Source organism: Rattus norvegicus, chromosome 3 (genome assembly GCF_036323735.1).
Source record: "Rattus norvegicus strain BN/NHsdMcwi chromosome 3, GRCr8, whole genome shotgun sequence".
Lineage (NCBI taxonomy): Eukaryota > Metazoa > Chordata > Mammalia > Rodentia > Muridae > Rattus > Rattus norvegicus.
In genome coordinates, this window is record NC_086021.1 from 174,523,672 (window position 1) to 174,544,535 (window position 20,864).

The 20,864-nt window shown below is 48.1% G+C and overlaps 2 protein-coding genes across 3 annotated transcripts in view; both read right to left on the reverse strand.

The window, feature by feature from the left end:
• Positions 1–20,864, reverse strand: part of Elmo2 (engulfment and cell motility 2) — a 273,759-nt gene that overhangs the window by 80,707 nt on the left and 172,188 nt on the right. The gene's annotated exons all lie outside the window — the stretch shown is intronic.
• On the reverse strand, positions 8,164–20,703 carry Zfp334 (zinc finger protein 334). Of its 2 annotated transcripts, none has more exons than XM_006235632.5 (5): positions 20,414–20,703; positions 19,423–19,481; positions 13,795–13,921; positions 13,399–13,497; positions 8,164–12,642 (listed from the first exon to the last, which is right to left on the reverse strand). In XM_006235632.5, the coding sequence occupies exons 2-5, from the start codon at positions 19,435–19,437 to the stop codon at positions 10,847–10,849; spliced, it is 2,037 nt and encodes a 678-aa protein (XP_006235694.1). In that variant the 5' UTR covers positions 19,438–19,481; positions 20,414–20,703; the 3' UTR covers positions 8,164–10,846. The 2 variants fall into 2 exon arrangements, with proteins under 2 accessions (XP_006235694.1, XP_008760788.1); XM_008762566.4 differs by having other exon boundaries at positions 20,361–20,701.

Genomic DNA, 20,864 nt, shown 5'->3' on the forward strand with positions numbered 1-20,864 from the left:
AGTAACATGGATAAAGGTGAAATATCTGTGTAGGAGGCTAAGAAAAAAAAGGAAATTATTTAAAAAATCATCTTAGGAAACTAGGGGACTGGAGAGTGGGGGGGGGGAGGAGGAGCAGGGCACGTGCTGCTGTGGGTACCTCACATGGATGGGACCTGGCATTCTAACCATGTGTCGCCAGGCACTGTATAGGAAAATTTGATTCATGGGCAGGGAACAACAATAGTACCTACAAGAACACGACCTGAATCTTAACTCTTAAAAAAAAAAGTCAAACCTTACCTTAAAAAGTATCAATGGGGCTGGGGATTTAGCTCAGTGGTAGAGCGCTTGCCTAGGAAGCGCAAGGCCCTGGGTTCGGTCCCCAGCTCCGAAAAAAAAAAACCAAAAAAAAAAGTATCAATAAGATTGGAAAATATATAAATATATTTTGTAAGTCTACACATATGAAAGAAATGGTTTACTGGCTCCATTTAATTATCCCTTACACATTTGTAAGAAGATCACAGTCCCATAAAAATGATCTATGGATACAAAGGACGAGCAATAAAAGGGAGATGCAAATGAGGAGTAAATATTCAGGAGCTGGCCATAAACTTCAGATAAAAACTGCAAGTGTTTAAATACTTCTTCGCCTTCACAGTAGGCGAAGATTATAAAGAAATATGACGTGCGGAGTGGTTGAAGTTCGGGGAAAAAAACGCTCATTCTCATAAATATCTTCTTGGGATGTAATTTGTAGAACAATTGGAGGCCACTCTGTCTCGGGGTTCCAAAGGAACATGTGCTTTGTTAATGCAGTCATTCCATCCCCAGGGCTGGGAAGGGAGGGAGGGAGATCCAATGGGCATTCCCCGGTGTTTGCTGACAGGAATGTGCCGTATGTGTGTGTGTGGGTGGGGGGGGGATTAAGTTACAAAAAAAGATGAAAACCCACAAAGAGGGATGTAGGACGATCGTTAAACCCTACAATGTAGATTATAACATGTTAATATACAATACATGGAAGTTAGGTAGAACTTACAATGTAGTTTTAAGATTTATTTTTATTTTTAATTGTGTGTGAGTGTGTCTTATTCAAGGTTCTCTAGAGGAACAGAACCGATAGGATTACACACACACACACACACACACACACACACACACACACACACACACAATGATGTATTAGAATTTCTTACAGGGTAAGTTCAACAATGTCCAGCTATCTCAACAACGGTTGTCTGCCAATGGAAGGTCCAAGACTCCAAGAGTTGTAGTAGACTGAATGTCCCATCTGATCTTCAGTACATTCTAGAATCCCAAGAAATAGGCTCTAACGCCAGTGAAGGAGTGCACTTGCCAATAAGAGCAAGCAGGCCAAGACAGCAAGCTTCCTTCTTCCGTGTCCTTTATACAGGCTGCCAGCAGAAGGGGTGGCTCAGATGAAAGGTTGACCTTCCTACCTCAAAAGAACCAGATTAAAAGTAGGTCTTCCCATTTCAACTGATTTAAGAAAAAAAATCCTTCACAAGTATACCAAACCACAACTAGACACTCCAGATGTAGTCTAATGGACAACCAAGAAAAGTCATCGCAGGGTGAGAGAGTGGGAGGGTGTGGGGATGTGCTATACAAAGGGGCCTGCAGAGGCCAGAAGAGGGGGCTCAACCCCCTGGAGCTGGAGTTATAGGTTGGTTTGTGAGTCTTCAAAGGCGGGTGCTGAGAGTTGAATCCAGGCTTTCTGTAAGAACAGTGTGAGTTCTCAACCACAGAACTGTGTCTCGTTGCAATGTATTTTTAAATAAAATATACTTAATTTTAAATTGTGTGTGTGTGCATGCGTGTGTGCGTGCGTGTGTGTGTATTAGTAACTTTTCTATTGCTGTGATAGAACACCATGACCAAAGCGACCTATATTAGAAAGAACCTATTTGGGCTTTCGGTTGTGGAGGGCTAAGGGTCCACCATCATCGTGTGAGGAAGTTATGGCAGCAGGTGGCACACACGACAGCAGGACTAGGTGAGGCCTCACATCTTTAACCAAAATCAGGAAGCAGAGAGCCAACTGGAAATGGTGTGAGTCCTTAAAGCCCACCTCTAACGAATATTTCCTCCAGCAAAGCCACACCTCTGAAACCTTCTCAAACTGAGTCACCAACTGGGCTGTTCTCCAATTGGTTATCGATCTGTCAGTAAAGAAGCCATGGGCCAGTTGCTGGGAGGAAGGAATAGGCGGGACTTCTGGGGTCCCGACCCTCAAGAGACAGATGTAGGAGAGAGAAGAATGGAGAGTTCGCAGTGGTTCCGAGAAAGGAAAGCCAAGCGGCCATGTGAGATCTCGGGTGGAGTGGCCACCGGCAGGTGGTCGGGAATGTTTAGCTGGGATGAGATGTAACTGATCAACCGAAGTCGAGGGCAGGCGGAGAAGTGAGGAGCTAAGAGTATCGATATAAGGGCGTGCTTCTCCACAGGCGGGAGATAAGTAGCGCCCAGCAATTGCCCCAGAAAGGCAATTTGAAATTGAACAACTGTGTGTCTGTATTTTTTATCCGTGAATTCAAGGGAATCTGAGTTGGGGCTGGGGTAGCCCGGCCTATTCCTGGAGCTTAGATGGGGTAGCAAAGGCTACACGCAACACTGGGGACCAAATGTTCCTAATGCTGGATGGAGACTGTGAGGAACCCTTGTCGTGGAAACCATCACAGTGTCATACATGTGTGTGCCCATGTGTTCATCTGTCTTCCACATTATATTATTATTGTTGTTGTTATTTATTTTGAGGCAGGGTCTTTTCAGCTGAACCTGGAGCTCACTGATTGGCTAGACTAAATGGCCGGTGGGCTCTAGGGATCTGCCTGTCTCCATCCCCTCTCCTCCTCCCAGTGCTCTTGGATTTTATGTGGCTGCTGGGGATTTTAACGCAGGTTCCCTTGTTTGTTGGGCATAGCCATTTCCCCAGACTGCCAATAAAATATAAAAGAAGATAACGCCAGGTTGAAGACATGGCTTAGTGGTTAAGGGCTTTCTCTGCTCTTGCAAAGGACTCCCAGTCCCCATGTCTGCCTCTAACTCTAGGTCCAGGGATTTGACCTCTTTAGATGCCTACACACCTGGACATACCTCCACATACGCATGTGCATAATCATGGCTAAAAATATGAATTAGAACTGGGGGTGATGGCACCCACTTTTAATCGCAGAGTTTAGGAGGCAGAGGCAGATGGCTCCCTTATGAGTTCAATGCCAGCCAGGTCTACAAAATGAGTTCCAGGATAATCAGGGCTACACGGTGAGATCCTGTTTCAAGGAACCACTGCCCTCTTCATAAAAGGAATAAGAATGAAAGCCTGAAGAGGGGGCTCTTCCAGAAAACCCTGGTTCGTGTGCCAGCACAGCTTGCAATCGAGCATGTGTAACTCCATCTCCAAGGGATGCAATGCTCTCTTCTGGCCTCCGTGGTCACCAGGCCACCTAATGCACTAGTGTACTTGCAGGCAAAACACCTACACCCATAAAGAAAAATAAAATAAAACATGAAGTCTTTTAAAACAAAGAAGATAAAGCCATGGGTTTTTATTTTAATCATCTGTCCTTCCTAGGGTTTGAAAATAATGTTAAATACCAAATATAGGTACAAAATCAAACAAAAAAAAAGTTAAACCTCACCGTACGAAAATCTCTGAACAGGTTTTATTTATAAGCATTTCTGACCTCTATTCCTTAGCACTACCCTGGAGGACCCAGGCACGGTGGGCCACACTCAGTAGCTGGAGTCAGTATTCTCTGCGGAGGGTGTCACTCTAAGGCGGCCCCTTTAATTTTCCCGGTGTTAGCATGATATATTTAGTGCTCGCCACTAAATTAACTGTGCGGTGCATTACAGTGCTTGTTGAAGTGTCTTTGTTGTGCATTATAACATCTAATTTCCACTTCAAAGTAATTGGCTTCCGTAAGTCTTTTTTTTTTTAGGCCCCTAAAAGCTCTATCACTTAATGACTTTGGATGAAGCTGGGGTAGTAATTAAGTGATTTACAATTTTAGTAAAAGTGAACGTTAAAATGATTAACCAAGTTACTAAATTATTCAAAATAGTCTAAAGCCCTGTCGCCAGTGGATTCTTTGACGGGACAGTAGCACTCTACGTTAAATGGATGCATTTTTGGCTCAGCCAAGCTCCACGACTCACACCAAGCGTGCACGCGATTTGCGCTCCTCCCCACCTTCATACTATGGCTCTGCGCACCTTCAAGGAGCTGAGAAGGCCGTTGTGTCTTTGCTGTCATTTCCAGACAGTACACTGTGTTCCTGGGCGCTGAGCTGCACTGCCCTCCCACACTGTGTTCCTGGGCGCTGAGCGGCACCGCCCTCCAACTTTCCTGCGGTGCCATTTCAATGTGTGGATACAAATGCTTGGAAGTCAAGGAGAATGCGTGCTGACATTCTGACTGTCGTACTCTCTCTAGTGGCCGTGGGGTCTGTGATTCACAATGTTGAGTGTCAACTCCAGTCGACACAACCCAGAATCACCGAGGCAACGGGCCTGGGAGGAGTCTCCTAACTGGGTTTACTGACGTGGGACACCCACCCTGGATGTGGGTGGTACTGTTACTGTGGCTGAGCTCTAGACTGGACAGAAAGGAGAGAAGGTGCTGAGCGGTGAGCCTACATTCATCTCTTGCTTTCTGCGTACATACGGTGCATATAATGCGGCAGTTGCCTCAAGCTCCCATGTCCTGACTCCATGGATGGACTGCCCTTTGAACCATGAGCTGAAATAAAATCTTTTCCCTTTCAGCTGTTTTTGTCTAAGTATTTTTTTTCTCCACAGAAACAAGAAAAGAAGCCAAGACACAGTGACGGCCAATATTTTACTTTTTATTGATAGAAGTGAGCTTATTTGGTGTATCCAGATGTGTATACATAATGATACTTTCATTGACCATGGGCCCATAAGGTTATATAATGGAGCTGAAAACTCCTGTGCTCTAGGATTGTGGCTTGAATGTGCAATGTTCCCCATAGGCTAATGTGTCTGAATGCTTGGTCCCCACCTGGTGGTGCTGTTTGGCAGCTTATAGAATTCCCAGGAGGTAGAACCATCCTGGAGGAAGTGGGTCACTCGGGGCAGGCCTTGCAGTTTTATGGTGCATCTCCTGACACTATGCCTTGGCTACCAACAGCCACATCTTCCTTGCCTCTGTGGACTATGACCCCATGGAACTGTAAGCCAAACCTTTTCTCCCTTTAAAAAGCATACTTTCTTAAGGAGAAGTAACTAAGATGGGCAGCACCTCTACTGTGCCTTTTCTGTTAAGATACACACAATCGTTACAACTGCATACAGTACCCAGCATGGTGTCTCTGTCTGCCATAGCACATCATAGTGGTTTGTACATATTACAGGTCTGTAGCCTGTAATAGATAGCTTAGGTGTGCAACAGGTGACACTCGCCAGGCTTCTGGAAGCATGTTCTCTGAAGACAAGTGGCCTCAGGAAGCCAGCAATGCTACTCAGTCCTCAGCCCTCTCTCTGGTACATTCTGGGCTGAGGACTGAGCTGCTGGAGCAGCTTGGAGGGGACTTCATGGGGGACTCAGGGCAATGCTGTCCCCTGGACTTCCAGATGCCACTCTACCTTGTGTCAAGTTATTCAGCGAGATTGTGACACCATAGATGGTGTCACTTCTACAGAACACTCATATCAGGTGTCTGGCTTTGTCATTCTCTTCTTGATTGCTTAGCCTGTAGATTTTCAAGCCGAGGCATGAGACACGGGGTCAACCATGTCATAACTTCCTCCATTGTTGCCTACGGCCACACCTGTGCGTACACATATAGATATACATATATGTATACATATACATGGCAGGCAGGCAAGCTGTAAGTCTCAGAGGCTGCTGGGAAGAGGGAGAAGAGGAAAGTGGCAGCTGTGCCTTTGGAGTTAGGGTCAGCAATGGATGCCTACAAGCAGTTGTAAAGTTCGGCTTTTGACTAAATCTGGAATGACACAGGACCTGGAGAGAGCTCAGCCTCCAGCAGAGGGTCATTGACTAGGATATCTGGTGACCAGAGATTCTTGTTGGTAATAGTTCCTGTGTGTGGAGGGGGGGTGTTCTGGGGGTATGGGGGGCATCAGATGCAGCATTTGAACAGTTCACACTGATGTGAAGGATCTGCTGCACAGGAGGAAGCCCAGGCTTTCCCAAGGAGTCCCACTGACCTCACACAGTCCACAGACACAGATTGTGAGCCAGTGGTCAGTTAGGGGGTGCTGTGCCTATTATAGACTGGAGAACGTCCACTAAGCTAGCTTCCCCGTGAACCTGGAAGATGAGATCGCCAGGTGATTTCAACATGGGCTGGCTGTACGCAGTCAGTGGACAGTGTCCGTGCACTCCTGCAAACAACAGGGCACTCTAAGGCATCGCATGAAGACATTAGCTGAGAAAACAGAGACTTTTCTAGATATCAAAAGACTCGCCTCAGTGGGGTGCTACGAAAGATGGATGGATTTATACACGCAGAGCAACAGGGCAGAACTGAAAGCTGTCAGCTCTGTCAACAATGGATAATTTCTAAAACTCGCCTCCTGCTCTAGGAGAACAATGCTACTCACTGGCAGAACAGGAGCCATTACAGTGGTAGTCCACAAGCTCCCACCCTGCGGATGAATCAGCAGGGCAACGCCATATCTGTGATTAAAGGGCTCCCCTGTGCACCAGACTCCACTCAATTCACTGCCCCCAACAGAACTCCCTTCCATCCTTGTTATCTGGGAGGGGAAGACCTCGATTGGGGAGGAAGCCTCTATCAGGTTCGCCTGTAGAGAATTTCTTGACGATTGTGTGAAGGGGCCCAGACCACTGGGAGTGGTGCCACCCCTGGGCAGGTGGTCCTGGATGGTATAAAAAAGCAGGCTGACCAACCCAGTAAGCAGTGCTCCTCCATGGCCTGTTTCAGCTCCTGCCTCCAGGTTCCCACCCTGATTTACTATAGGTATGGACTATAAGACGTAAGACGATATAAGCCCTGGGACGAGATGAGTCCTTTCCTCCCCAAGTTGCTTTTGGTCATGGTGTCTTTATCACTGCAATAGAAAACAGACTAAGCCAATCCCCTTCCTAAAGAGTTTCCAGGGGCTGGGGAGATGGCTCAGTGGTTAGAGCACTGACTGCTCTTCTAGAGGTCCTGAGTTCAAATCCCACCAACCACATGGTGGCTCACAATCATCTGCAATGGGATCTGATGCCCTTCTGCTGTGTTTGAAGAGAGCGACAGTGTACTCACATGCATAAAATTAAAAAAATAAATAAGTTTCCAACTGGCACATAAACATGCAATTACCCTGGTTCTTCATTTGGGGTGTGTGGAGAGATGGCTTAGCACTGGCTGCTCTTCCAAAGGACCAGAGTTCCCAGCACCCACATGGCAGCTCATAACTGTAATTCCAGTTCCAGACGTGCAGGTAGAACACCAATGCACATAAAAATAAATACATCTTTAAAAAAGTACATTTATGCTGGGTAGTGGTGTCAGGACGCACCTTTAATCCCAGCACTCGGGAGGCAGATCTCTTGTGAGTTAAGAGACCAGCCTGGTCTACAGAGTGAGTTCCAGGACAGCCATGGCTACCCAGAGAGCCATGTCTCAAAAACAAAGCAAAAATTACATTCTCTTGTGTATTTGGGGAGGAGAGGTTGACCAGCAAGGGCGCAAATGCCGGAGTGTGTGTGGGGACGAGAGGCCAGCCTGTAGGAGTTGGTTCTCTTCCTGTATCAGGTGGGTCCTGGGGTCAAACACAGGTTGTTTGGCTTGGTGGCAAGTGCTGTTACCCCACATGGTCTGGAAGCCTCTCAGATTCTTTATAGATGCAGTAATAATCGCTAGGAAAGGAGATCGGCCAGCCAGGCTGCAGATCCTCAGACTGCTGAGCCGTCTACAAGCTGTGCGGAGAGATCCAGGGCTGCAGCCTTCACCGCCCATGCTAGTGGGATTTGATAATGCAGCTAGAGGCTTCCGGTCCATCCCTGATCCTGTAAGCAACCCCTCACCCATACCTGTTTGTAACCCCAATAAACTCACTGGTTTACTGAGGTGGACTTTGGTGTAATCATTACTTTGGTCTGGCATAGGTTTCCTTCCTCGGGTGTGTTGCCTCTCCCCAGTAAAAGTCTCACACAACAAATATCTGTTATTTTAATGTGGTAAACATGGGGTAAGTTTTAGAGTACCAATAATGTCCCCTCAGCCTCTAATACTTTCAATGTGACCTTATGGGATAAGGCTTTTTACAGATGTCAGTCAACATGAGGTCATGCCTGAGTAAGATGGGACCTTGATCAGACATGTCCTGAAAAAACGGAAACGTAGACAGACATGCTCAGTGAGGACAGATGCAAAGCCTGAAGTCTCGTTGGCACAAGCTGCAGGACACCACATGGGAGAAGCAAGCCTAGCCAGCCTCCAGTTGTCAGAGGGTTGCAACACTGGGTCTGACTGGCTGTCTCGGGTCCTGTGAGAGGAGATCCACTCTTCCGATGGTTATGACAGTTTCTTACAGCAGCTGCAGGAAGTTCACAGACCCTACAAGTCGCCGTTCCCTTTAGTTGCTTTTAAGGATCTTCTTCCATTTAATTGCTTTAGAATTTTTTATGTGTCTTCAAGTTATTTTTTAAAAACTGCACTGTTATTGTATGTGCGTGGGTCGGCGGTCCATGTATGGTCAGAGGACAACCTTGTGGAGCCGGATCTCTCTGTCACATTTACAGGTGTCTCGGGATGCTGGCTTGTAGAACAAGCACCGTTACCAGCTGAGTCCTCTCACAGGACCGACAAGTTTCACTCGTGACTTTCTGTGATTGGGTCTCACGACTTTCCCTTTATGGACTTGCATTTTTCTCATCAGGCTTGAAAAACAAAAAATCCGTTCCCCCCAGCATACAGCTCTCCCTTCTATAGACTAGGTCAAACCAGTAAAGACAAACAACTCCGTGATCACAAGACTGGTGACTTGTTGCATAACCCACGGCAAGCAGAAGGCACGATTAGACAGTTAGGGTATATATCTTTGAAGAATGAAATTACCTCCCCAAGACAGCTCACCAACATCCTCTACAAGGAGCTGTGACCAAGCAAAGAAAAGTTAAGTATGAGGAATGCATTTTGGCAAATGTGGTAAAAATGCTTAAGAATCCTATCAGTGAGTTTTTATATTTATTTATTTATTTATTTATTTATTTATTTAGTGTGTGTGTGTGTGTGTGTGTGTGTGTGGTATGTATTTGTTGTGTGTGTATGCCACATCACCCTCGTGGAAGTCAGGGTAACTTGTAGGAAAATCAGTTCTATTATGTGGGTCCCAGGGATCGAACTCAGGTCCTCAGGCTTGCCAGCAAGCGCCTTTGCTTGCTAATCCTTGTCAAGCCCCCATCAGTAACTCTAAAAGCGGATGATAAAACTGCGTTCGCAACAGCACCCAAATCTTTCAAGTAATTATTAAAATCTTCAGGAAAAGATTACTATTGATATATGCATACATTCATGTCTTAGCATGTATTCGTACATATCAAATGTGTGTGCATTCACAAATATGCATTTACCTTACTGAAGGATATAAACTGAATGACCAGGTCATCTTGTCCCTACTGGGATTTCTGATGGGTCTCAAACAAAGGGGAGCTTTTCCCACCCCAGAACCCAGCGTCACAAGTACAGGCAGCAGACGGGTCAGAATGAGACTCAGTACCAAGACTACGTTGGACAATACAACTTACTTTGGCCCCACCAAGGGCTGATTTGCCCAGGACAAGATACCCAGAGGCCCTTCTTTGTTTTGTCAATGAAATTAAACTCACTTCATTGTTCTATAAAATGCACAGCACATCAGAGAGCGGGGCTGGGTTTGTGGAAAATTCCACTTGTGGCTGGATACCAGGAGTTGGCAATAACCCACCAAGAATGGCGGGCATTCTGGCTAGGTGCACACATCCACACTACGTGATTCTATTTGGCACGATGGAGACATTTTCTCAGAAGCTGACAGATAAATTCTAAATCATACCCCTATGGACATGTTCATTAAAAAAAAAATCAAGGTATTTTTGAAAGCACTGATATAATCAAACCGCTAATAGAACAGAGGTATTTAAAACATGAACAACACAGACACTGTTTTGACTCGAACACTCCCCAAATCCTCTTCACTATTCAGATCTGCTCAATTCATTTTTGGTTTTGCTATGGTAACCGCAGTCGCTGTTGTCTTGGCTTGCATGGAAGCTCAAGGAGGCACTTACAAGCTGCCTGTGCCTCTCACTAGAGAACTCCACGGACTCGCTTCAGCAAATGCTCACTCCTGTGTGGGAGTCGCCACAGGCATGAAGTGAAGGGTGGTTCGTCCGACTCACCTTTGCAGAGAAAGGGATTAGGACCTGTCACTAGACAGGAGGGACAGAGGACGGATGGTTGTGTAGTCTGAGGTGTTAATACTGGAAACTCATAAACAGAAACTACTCAGTTACCACAGGAGCAATGATCTGGAGTCAATGCTGGCTACTCACATCCGGCAACATACGCTATGCAAATTAACTGTGGAGGGAGGTCAGGTAGGAATTAGTGTTTGTTCTGTGATCGGAAGGGAGGCAGGCACACCTGGTATAATGTTTAAAATGCTGAATGTCTTCATAGTTAACACTGAATGTCCAGCGTCCATAAAACAAACTCTGTACGTGGCCCACGTGAGCTCTCTGGTGTTTGAAACAGGGCTGCCTTTCGCAACGGTCCCTGTGCTGACAAGGACTCACACCTTTATGTGTAATTCAGGACTTAAGCATTATGTAAATGATCTGTTGTTGCCTTGTTGGAATTTACTTCTTGTGAGTTTTCTGATGTAAAAGGAAGTTTGATTTGTGGCGAAATGATTTCTTACATATGCTACATTCATAGGGTTTCTCCCCTGTGTGTATTTTCTGATGTTCAGTCAGAGTCCAGAGCCGGCGGTAGCTTTTTCCACATTCATTGCATGCGTACGGTTTCTCTCCTGTGTGGATTCTCTTATGCACTGTGAAGGCTGACTTATGGCGGAAGGACTTCCCACATTCCTTGCACTTGTGTGGTTTCTCCCCAGTATGAGTTCGCTGGTGCTCAGTAAAGGAGACCTTCTGGCAGAAGGTCTTCCCGCACTCTTTGCACTCGTAGGGCCTCTCTCCGGTGTGTGTCTTCTGGTGGTGCCTGAGAGCTGACTTCCGGCAGTAGGTCCGCCCACATTCCTGACACTCGTAAGGTCTCTCCCATATGGTTCTCTTGTGGGCGACGCGGCGTGAGCTCTTGTGGGCTGTCCGCTTGTGATCATGACACTCGTGCAGATTCTCCTTTGCCTCCACTCTTTTCTGCTCGCCACAGTTGGACTTCCCAGTGGAGGGTCGGCTCCATTTACTAAGCACGCCGTGCTTCTCCCCTGTGTGAGTCCTCTGATGTATCGTGAGGGTGGACTTCAGGTAGAAAAGCTTCCCGCACTCGCCACATTCAAAGGACTTCTTTCCTCTGTGAATCACCTGATGCGCGACCAAGGCAGACTTAGTGCACAGAAACTTTCCACACTGCCGGCATTTGTAGGGCTTCTCGCCGGTGTGGCTTCTCAGGTGAACATTGAGCGCCGACTGACAGAAGAAGGTTTTGTCACACTCCTTACACTCATAGGGCTTTTCCCCGGTGTGGATCCTCTGATGTGCTGTCAGGGCGGAGAGACAGAAGAAGGTTTTGCCACACTCCTTACACTCATTGGGCTTCTCGCCCCGGTGAGTTCTTTGGTGCACAATGAGGTACGACTTCTTGCCAAAGGCGTTCCCACACTCCTTGCACTTGTAAGGCTTCTCCCCGGTGTGGGATCTAAAATGCTCAGCCAGGGCTGACTTCCGGAAGAAGGTCTTCCCACACTCGATGCACTCGTAGGACTTCTCCCCGCCGTGGATCCTCTGGTGCACGATGAGGGCAGACTTGTCGATGAAGGCTTTCCCACACTCCTTGCACTTGTAAGGCCTCTCCCCGGTGTGGATCCGTTGGTGCCGAGTGAGACTTGCTTTTATTCGGAAAGTTTTCCTGCAGTAATTGCAAGCATAGGGCCTCTCTCCTGTGTGGATCCGCAGGTGTACAATGAGGGTGGACCTCTTAGAAAAGGTTTTCCTACACTCCGCACACTCATTCCGCTTTCGTTCAGGACACTCCTTGGTGCAGGCTGACTCCTGTTCACCTTCATTGTGTTCAGAGGGCTGACTTACAGCCTGGTTATTCAGCTGTTGAGTGAGATCCTCACCTTGACTCCTAACATCCCCGACTTCACTCCATTTGATCCGCTTTGCTGCAGAATGACTTCTGTCAGCCTTCGTGTGGAGCGCTGGCTTCCCCCTCCCATCATGCTCAGCAGCTACCTTCCCATTGGCTTTGCTTGGCTTTATGACAGTGTCTTCTGAATTATTTTTTAGGCCATTTCCACCTGGATCGTATTTATGGAGCATTTTCCCCGAAGAAACACTGTTCGTGTCGAGAGCAACTGTTTTCTCAAACAGATTGGCTTTTTCTGATGTCGTTTTGTTATTGATGACTAAGAGCTGCTTCAAATGTTTGTCTTGTGTCCTCTTGTCCTTCTCTAAGGCGTCATCATCTCCTGGAAGGAATAAAGGAACAGAAATGACATTAATATGTGAGTTCTGTGAGCCTCTGACAATCTGTGCAAAGGCCTTATGGGGGCCAAGGCTGCAGCACTGGCTTCCCAGTGATAAACAAAACCACAATGGATGAGAGAGCAGGGGTCAGGGGACAAAGCAAACCCATCTGCAGCAGCTCACTATCAGGTCAGAGAAAGGAGAAACTGACAAAGGAACACAGGAGCCTTGGAACCCCAACAGAAACATGCAGCCGGGATGGTCCCCGACAGCTCTCCATGGCTGACAGGGTGACAGGACAAGGACCTGGTGTGAACGAAGGGAATGCAGCAAGACAGTGAGAGCTGGCTTCCGGAAGTGCTCAGAAGCATAGGAGGGAGGGGCCAAGCGGACATCGTTTCAGTGCCGAGTACTCTGGCATTTATGCAAATGCAGTGGGGTGGAAAGCTCGAGAGGGCGCTGAGAGGCACGGACGGAAGGCAGTAGGCAAGGCACCTGGGTGGGCACCTGGGTGGGACGAAGGAATCAATGTGGGGTGAAGCTGCTTGGAGTCTGTGGATGGAGCACATAAGGCTCCATTGAGTGAACAGATTTGGGGAGGACATTTTAGTATCTATGAGCTGGCCTCCTCATCTGTCACTTCGAGACCTCTAGGTCCTAGAAGATTCCAGAAGAAGATCATACAGGTGCCTGCTGTGGTCACAGATCAGCCTGGGACTCAAGTTCTTCGGTTTTACCCACTCAGTCATCACACTCACCTGCATGTGACAAGTTCTGATGTGACAAGTCTTCCACGATCCAGGGCTCTTCCCCTTGCTCCAGTTTTAGGATCACATCTGGTTTGCTAACACGAAACCCTGTTAATGAGAAACAGTATGGAACTTGAACCAAGCTCTGTGGACTCCAAGGACTTAAGGACGGGGAAACTGGGCGATGGAGATGCCGTCTGATAGCTCAACAGGGCCGGTACGAGTTGGTAAAGAGCTGTGTGCAAATGGTTGACATTATCATCCTTCTCCTGTTACTCAAGGTGAGTGAATTCACTTCTACTCTACCGTGTTCTCTGACACAGAAGAAAGGCTGCCTTTGGTGCTGTGGGGGCTGCGCTCACCCACCATTGTGAGGCTGCCTCTGGTGCTGTGGGCTGCACTCACCCAGTGCGATGAGGTTACTGTAGTTCTCCAGCATCACATCTCTGTACAGGAGGCGCTGCGCAGGGCCCAGATATTGCCATTCCTCACGGGTGAAGTCCACAGTCAAGTCCTTGAAGGAGACTGATGTCTGAAAGAGCAAGTTGCATCTGAGATACCAGCACTGAGTAACAGCAGAGGAGAGGGAGTAAGAACCATGAGGTCTGGGGGTTGGGGATTTAGCTCAGTGGTAGAGTGCTTGCCTAGCAAGCGCAAGGCCCTGGGTTCGGTCCCCAGCTCCGAAAAAAAGAAAAGAAAAGAAAAAAAAGAACCATGAGGTCAGCCCTGCATGGCCAGGGTCCGGCAAGAGAGAAGCTCAGGGGGAGCAAAGAATAAACCGCTCACGATGGGTGAATGGGTTCTTTACATATACCGTGTCCTGGGATCCTGGATTACTCACTCGTGTGCACGACGGCTCTTGCTCTCAAGGAGCACCCAGTGAAACAGGGGTCACACCCAGGGCTGCACTTCAGGCAGGAACATACATACTAGACAAAGCACCACCACCAATGGTCCCGTTTCGTGTCCCGAGAGGTCTGTGAGGTCATGATTTTAGTCCTCACAGAAGGTATGTCTTGCCACAGTATGTTCGCTGAGAAATACACTTAGGCAACACACACACACACACACACACACACACACACACACACACACACACGCAGACACGACAGTGGAAGAGTAACCTTTGTAGGAAAGAAACAGGAGTGGGCAGAGCACAGAGGCCTTTTGCTACTGCAACGCATCAGTAAAACCCTCTTTCGATGTACAGAGGACCCATGCCTTTACTTGGAAACCATAGTGTAATTCTAGGCTAAGCAGTGTGTTACTACCAATAACCATGTTAACACCGATAACAATTTGTTGTTTGCTCATGCTCCTGGCCAAGATATGAATATGACTATAATAAGCCCAGGGGCTGCTGGAGCGCTCCTCACCATCCACTCTGGAGAACACAGAGATGTCTATAACCCCTGGAGCAGCAGGACAATGTGCATTCTGGGGGTGACACTGTTGTGTGTGGGTGGTGGCAAGCCACTGCCCTTGGGCCCAATCTAGTCACAGCGGCTCAATCTGGCCGCTGCCTGGTTCACACTTTGCTCGGGACCTTTTCATTCAACAAGCGGCTGCATGTAGAGCTAATAGAGATCCTGTGTCCAGGCAAAACTGAAAACCATTATCATACAGTCCCCCAGGAGAAGCTTGCTGTTCCCCACTTGAAAACATGGGAAACAGCTAAAAGGTCCAGTCAAAGGGGAAGAAAATTAGGATGCCCTCCTACAGGGAGCTTCAGTGGGTGAGGGACAGAAAGACAGAAATAAACACCCCCACCCACGCACACACGTAACAGCACAGGAAGCTAAGACACCAACCTGCTGCGCTCAGAGCATCTGTGCAGGACACGGGCGAGGGCACCTACCCTGGCAGGCGACATTTGGTTCTGGCGCTCAAGGAAGAGAATAGCAATGGGAAACAGTATCTGAAGGCAAAACGCGGAAGTCTCTAGACTGCATGCAATGAGTTCTAGGCTGTCCCGTGAAGGGAAGGAGGTACAACGGTATCTACAGTGTACCGCTATGTAAGGAAGGAAAGGAGAGAGAACACACAGGTAACAATACCCATGTAACACACACAGAGAGGGCCGACCAGGAATGCATGAACTTGTCGCCTTCGGGAGGAGGACAGAGGGAGAGAGCAACAGTAAGGAGAAAGGGCGAAAGTGCGGAGGGCAGGGCATTTCCACACAGACTTCTGTGTACAGGTCTGATTCAGAGAACCGCAGGGATGTTTCTCAAGTCCCCAAACCCAAGCAAGCGAACTACCACACACTATGGAGAACCACAAATCAGACACAAACAGCAACACACCTGGCTGGACAAGGGAGCCACAGAGTGTAGGTCACAAGACAGAGGTGCTACAGACAAGGACAGGGTCTTGAGACCGTGCAGGGTCGTGAGAGACAAAGGTCATCCAGGATTACAAGAGGCCATGGACACGTGACAACTAACTGTAGCACTGGACCCTGGCTGAAGACCCGGGCACTGCACTGTTGTCCACTCGGTAACAGAACCAGACTGGCATTTTTCCCAGGTTCCAATCACTGTACCCAGCACTGTCAGGCCAAGGGAAGACAGGCCAAGCATTCATGAGAACTGTCTGTGACTTCTGTTCCTACATTGTCTGAATTCATTTCTAAGTGCAGCAGTGATGAGAGCATCTCCCAGCTCTACAGAAGCCCATGAGCTCCCTGTGTGCCAGGCCACAGGCTCTCCTCACGAAAACTATAGTGGGTCCCTGAGCCTTTCTTCCTCCTACCTCACAAATGCACACGGGCCTTAGGGCACCCTTCCTTCAGGCTCGAGTGCCTGTCTCCTGGAAGAGGTTCACTACCCACGTTAAATACTCTCTACGAATCACTCCCTTCAAAATAAGCTTCCTGGTACTAAACAGTACTTTATAATTTGTATTATAACCTAGGCAGGATGATGTGCACATGCACTCTTGATGACTACAAAGAAGGCACAAAGAACGTTAGAGGGAAAAGGCCAGGGAGGGTCAGATGAGGAGCGCGGACTTGAGTCCTCTGCACACACGGACAGCGACAGCTGCCATGACAGCACACAGCCCACAGCAGAAGCGAAAGCAAACTCCTTTTGGAAGACACTGAACGGTGTTCATGACGAATGGTAAAAAACGTCAAACTCCAGTGATTCAGTCAACTCTGGAAGAACCCTATGCAGTCTAAGAAGAAAACAAAGGAAAACCAAAAGAGAAGAAAATGAAGGCCCTCCCTGTAAGGGATGGAGTGGTAGAGAGGCCATGGAGAGGAGGCCGATGGCTTCACCTGTAGGCAAACGTGCAGACCCTACCCTGATGTGGAAAAAGAGACAGCGGTACAGCTCTCTAAACACCCAGCTTGGAGGATAAAGAGAAGGGACAGGAATGGGTTCTAAAACAGAACAGCTTCTGCCTGTGAAGAATTAGAAATTATTAAACAACAGGGAATAGGTTCAAAGTAAACTCAGGTGCATGATCAGGAAACAGAAGCATGATACAGTCCTGCAGCGGGCTAAACGCAGTTGATGCCTGCTTCCTGGGGCACAGTGCACAGCTGGCAAAAATGTCTGGCTGGGGCAGTGCCATGAGATGACTTCTGGCAGAGGGACAGCAGGCCTGGGATGGTAGGTGTCCTACAGCATATGGGACAGCCTCAGAAAAGATGAGCCCCCAATCTTGAGTTGCTTTCTAACATCCTGGTCACATCCATCGCAAATCTGTTGATAGCGATCTGAGCCATGTCTGGGTGTCAGCCATAGGAAGGCCACTCCTCTGCCAACTTGAGCTCCACAAGGGAGCGTAGAGGCGCTGGCTTCCAACAAGCTACAGGTGCAGCATCCAACCTACAGGTACAGCATCCAACCCACAGGTGCAGCACTCAACCTACAGGTGCAGCATCCAACCCACAGGTGCAGCACTCAACCTACAGGTGCAGCACTCAACCTACAGGTGCAGCATCCAACCCACAGGTGCAGCATCCAACAAGCTACAGGTGCAGCATCCAACAAGCTACAGGTGCAGCATCCAACCTATAGGTGCAGCATTCAACCTACAGGTGCAGCATCTAACAAGCTACAGGTGCAGCACTCAACCTACAGGTGCAGCACTCAACCTACAGGTGCAGCACTCAACCTACAGGTGCAGCATCCAACCTACAGGTGCAGCATCCAACCTACAGGTGCAGCATCCGGGAGTGTCAGGTACACAACACAGTGATTTACACATAGGTGTTAAGTGAAAGGTCTGGAGTGGCAGGAACTAAAGAAAAGCAGGAAAAGGCCAGGAAGTAACCTGCCTTGTTAAGTCAAACCAAGGGTACTGAACTCTTATCCTGCACTAGTGTGGACCTGCTTGGGCAGGGCGGTACTAAGACATTACAGACAGGTATTGCTAGCAAGACAAGCAAGAGTGAACAACACACTTGAGAAAGATGTGGATAGATCACGGGGAAACCTATCATGAGAATCCCAAAGACAGGAACTGAGGCAGGAGAAGCACGAACTGATTCTCATGAGACTTTTGCAAGGCCTGGGACTGGAAACAAGGAACGGGAAGACTAAACACACACCTCGATTTCTTTTTCTCCCCCTTTTGAGACAGTTTTATTCACCCTGTAGCCCAGGTTGGCCTCAACTCATGGTAATCCTCCTGCATTAGCCTCCTGAGTATTGGAGTTGTAGGCATCAGTCACCACACCTAGCTTTGGGCTTCATTTTCTTTCTAGCTTGTGGACCTGGAGGGCTTAGCAATGCTGGTTCAATGAGGGAGCCGCACTGAGCAGACAGAGGTGCGGACATTATTTCTGCTCTGCACTGGAGGACACCAAGGGCCTTTGGCAGACCCGCTGGACAGAAGTACAGCGAGAATAACACCCCGAGAGTCTTACAGGCAGGAAGATTTCGGGGGTCAAAGGGTTCGAGTTAAAACTCTAGATGGCACGGCAAAGAGAAGGATGGAGAAGCGTGCAATGTTGGAGGCAGAAGGCGGGAGCAGTGGGTATGAGAGAGGAACTGATTAGCGAGTTAAAGAGAGAAGTGGTATGGAGGCTAGAAACCGTTAGGAGTACGATTTGGGGAGAGACGATCACACCGTAAGGGCAACAGGGAGTTTGGTGAAGCATGGTGTGGAAATGCTAAGTTTGAAAGCAGGCAAATGATCACTAACTTTGATCACACTGGTAGTACACATGGAGCGAGTTGACATTAGAGAAGCAAGTGAAATAGTTTTACCACAGGATCTAAAATCAAATTGTGCCCTGACGCCTGTTTTAAAAGTAGAACTGAAACACTCAGGAGGCTGAAGGATTACCAGTTTGGGCCGGTCTCCACTTTACAGTAACACACACACACACACACACAGTTTCCAAAAAAAAAAGGCACTAAAGATAAAAAGAAATAGTAACAGGCACCATTTGAGGCATACGCAGCCCATTTAGTGTAGGTTTTATCATTACACCATGGAGAACCATCAGAGGGCCGTCTACGCCTCTGAAAATAGATTAGACATCTGTAACTGCTAGGCCTTGCCAAGTTGTCACGGGGAATCCCCAGCTGTTGCTGGTAAAGGTGATTTTGCATCTTCTGCTCACAGATTTTCTAAGAACATGTTTATAAATAAATGATTAAAAACCATGGTGACAGCCCACTTCCTTCTACCTGGGTCTTTGTCATACAACCCAAATCAGCCCACAGAGATGTATAGTGTCTGTTTACTTATTGATTCATTCGTTTACTTTTTCAAGACAGGGTTCTCTGTGCAGCCCTGGCTGTCCTGGAACTCTCTATGCAGATCAGGCTGGCCTCAAACTCAGAGATCCTCCGGCTTCTGCCTCCCAAGCACTGGGATTAAAGGCATGCGCCGCCACATCTGGCAATGCCTTCTGTTCACTGAGGTTCACTCTTCTGGTATTGATCTGATTCCCTTATTTTCCCTGATGCCGACTTTTTATATATTTCTACTATTTCGTCTGGAACGTATACGCTGCAATCTATGAAAACCCACTGCGAAAGGTGGGAAGCGAATCCCTCAGTGACTTACCTGGGTACTGTCCATTTTCAGGTGTTCTCAAGAAAGGGCCAGGAACAGTGACCGAAGGGCTGGGTGAGGAAGAACAGGATTGTGATCAGCAGACTGGCAGTGACTCACAGACACGTGGAAGGAAAGGACCCTCCCACCTGTGTCAGACAGAAAACAACTGCAGAGGGAATCTGAATGGACCAATCAGAGCTTTTCTTACTGTGTGACTGAAAACAAAGGTGTGAACTGAATTACCCTCTTACTTATGCCTCCTTAAAAAACACAACACTTTGGAGTTTAGATTAGATCCTATCAATAAGCTTTGGTGTATATAAAGCCTGAGACAGCAGGCCAGCAAATCTAAAGTCTATCTGTCTATCTATCATTTTTTTTGTGTGTGTCAATTACCTATTTTCCTACTAATGTATTCAGCAGATGAAATGTGAAAACCCAGAAGGAGTGAGGGTTTAAAGATGCTTATCACTCTGCTCCCCTCCCCCAACCTTAACTGCAGTTTCATGAGAGGGAGGCCTCTGCTTCAGCGTAGCAGAGGACAAAGCCCTGGCCTTCAAAACGGCAGACCAGAATTCAGTTCTTGGTTCTGTCACTAGCAAACTACCTAAATGGTTAAAATAGCTGCCTTCCTCACTTGAGAAAAAGTTCGAATGTCTCAAAAAACCGTCTCTGTAGGTACTCTTGGGTCATTCTTCTATATAAAGGAAATCAATAAACCCCAGGCTGGTGTTGGACGTGGTTTGAGCAACTCTAGCGAAACAGAATGGAGACTCTAAGGAACGACATGCATTTGTTCCAAGTGATGCAGAAACGTTTACTTATCCATGGCTGGCATCCCTTCCCTCCCAAACGAAAGACCCTCCAATGAAGCACCATTCTCCCCAATCTGGACCTGTTCGTTCCCTCAATCGCAGTTCAACTCTTAATCAACCCCGAAGCTTTACCGGGCCAAGGGCATCCGCAAGACTGGTGGGATCCGATTTTTGCACGCACACACCTCTCTCCCAGGCTGCCCGCCCGGAGGCCTGCAGCCCGGGGATGCTCTGTTGCCTCGCCCGACCCCTGGACACGCGCGAGCCTCCGCGGGCCCCAGGAAGGCGCTGGTCTTTCTGATCCTGCCCCGGAGTCGCCACTCCGTTTTCCTCTGGCCCGGGGAAAACCTTGCTTCTTTTGTAGCTCCCAGAAGGCCCCAGGCAACCGTGGCGCACAGGGGCCCCTCGAGCCTCGCCTGGAAGAGCCCAGCGAAACGGAAACGTATCCATAGAGGCTAGGAAACGGCGCATGCGCAGAGCCTCGGAGCGCCCATTCCCACGGTTCTCCAAAGGGTGCTGCAGTCTTTCCAGGACTACATTTCCCACAAGGAGTTGCGGTCCCCCGCCCCTCCGATTTCCTCTGAGGCGCTAGGGTTTTAATCACAGTAACCGTGAGTAAAAACCATGAGTACCAAA

What these genes read in the sequence shown, in the direction of transcription:
- Zfp334 (XM_006235632.5), bottom strand. An exon ending in CAGTAACCTCATCGCACTGG is followed by an intron (nt 13,498 to 13,794) that starts GTGAGTGCAGCC and finishes TCTCATTAACAG; the next exon opens with GGTTTCGTGTTAGCAAACCA. An exon ending in TCAGAACTTGTCACATGCAG is followed by an intron (nt 12,643 to 13,398) that starts GTGAGTGTGATG and finishes TATTCCTTCCAG; the next exon opens with GAGATGATGACGCCTTAGAG.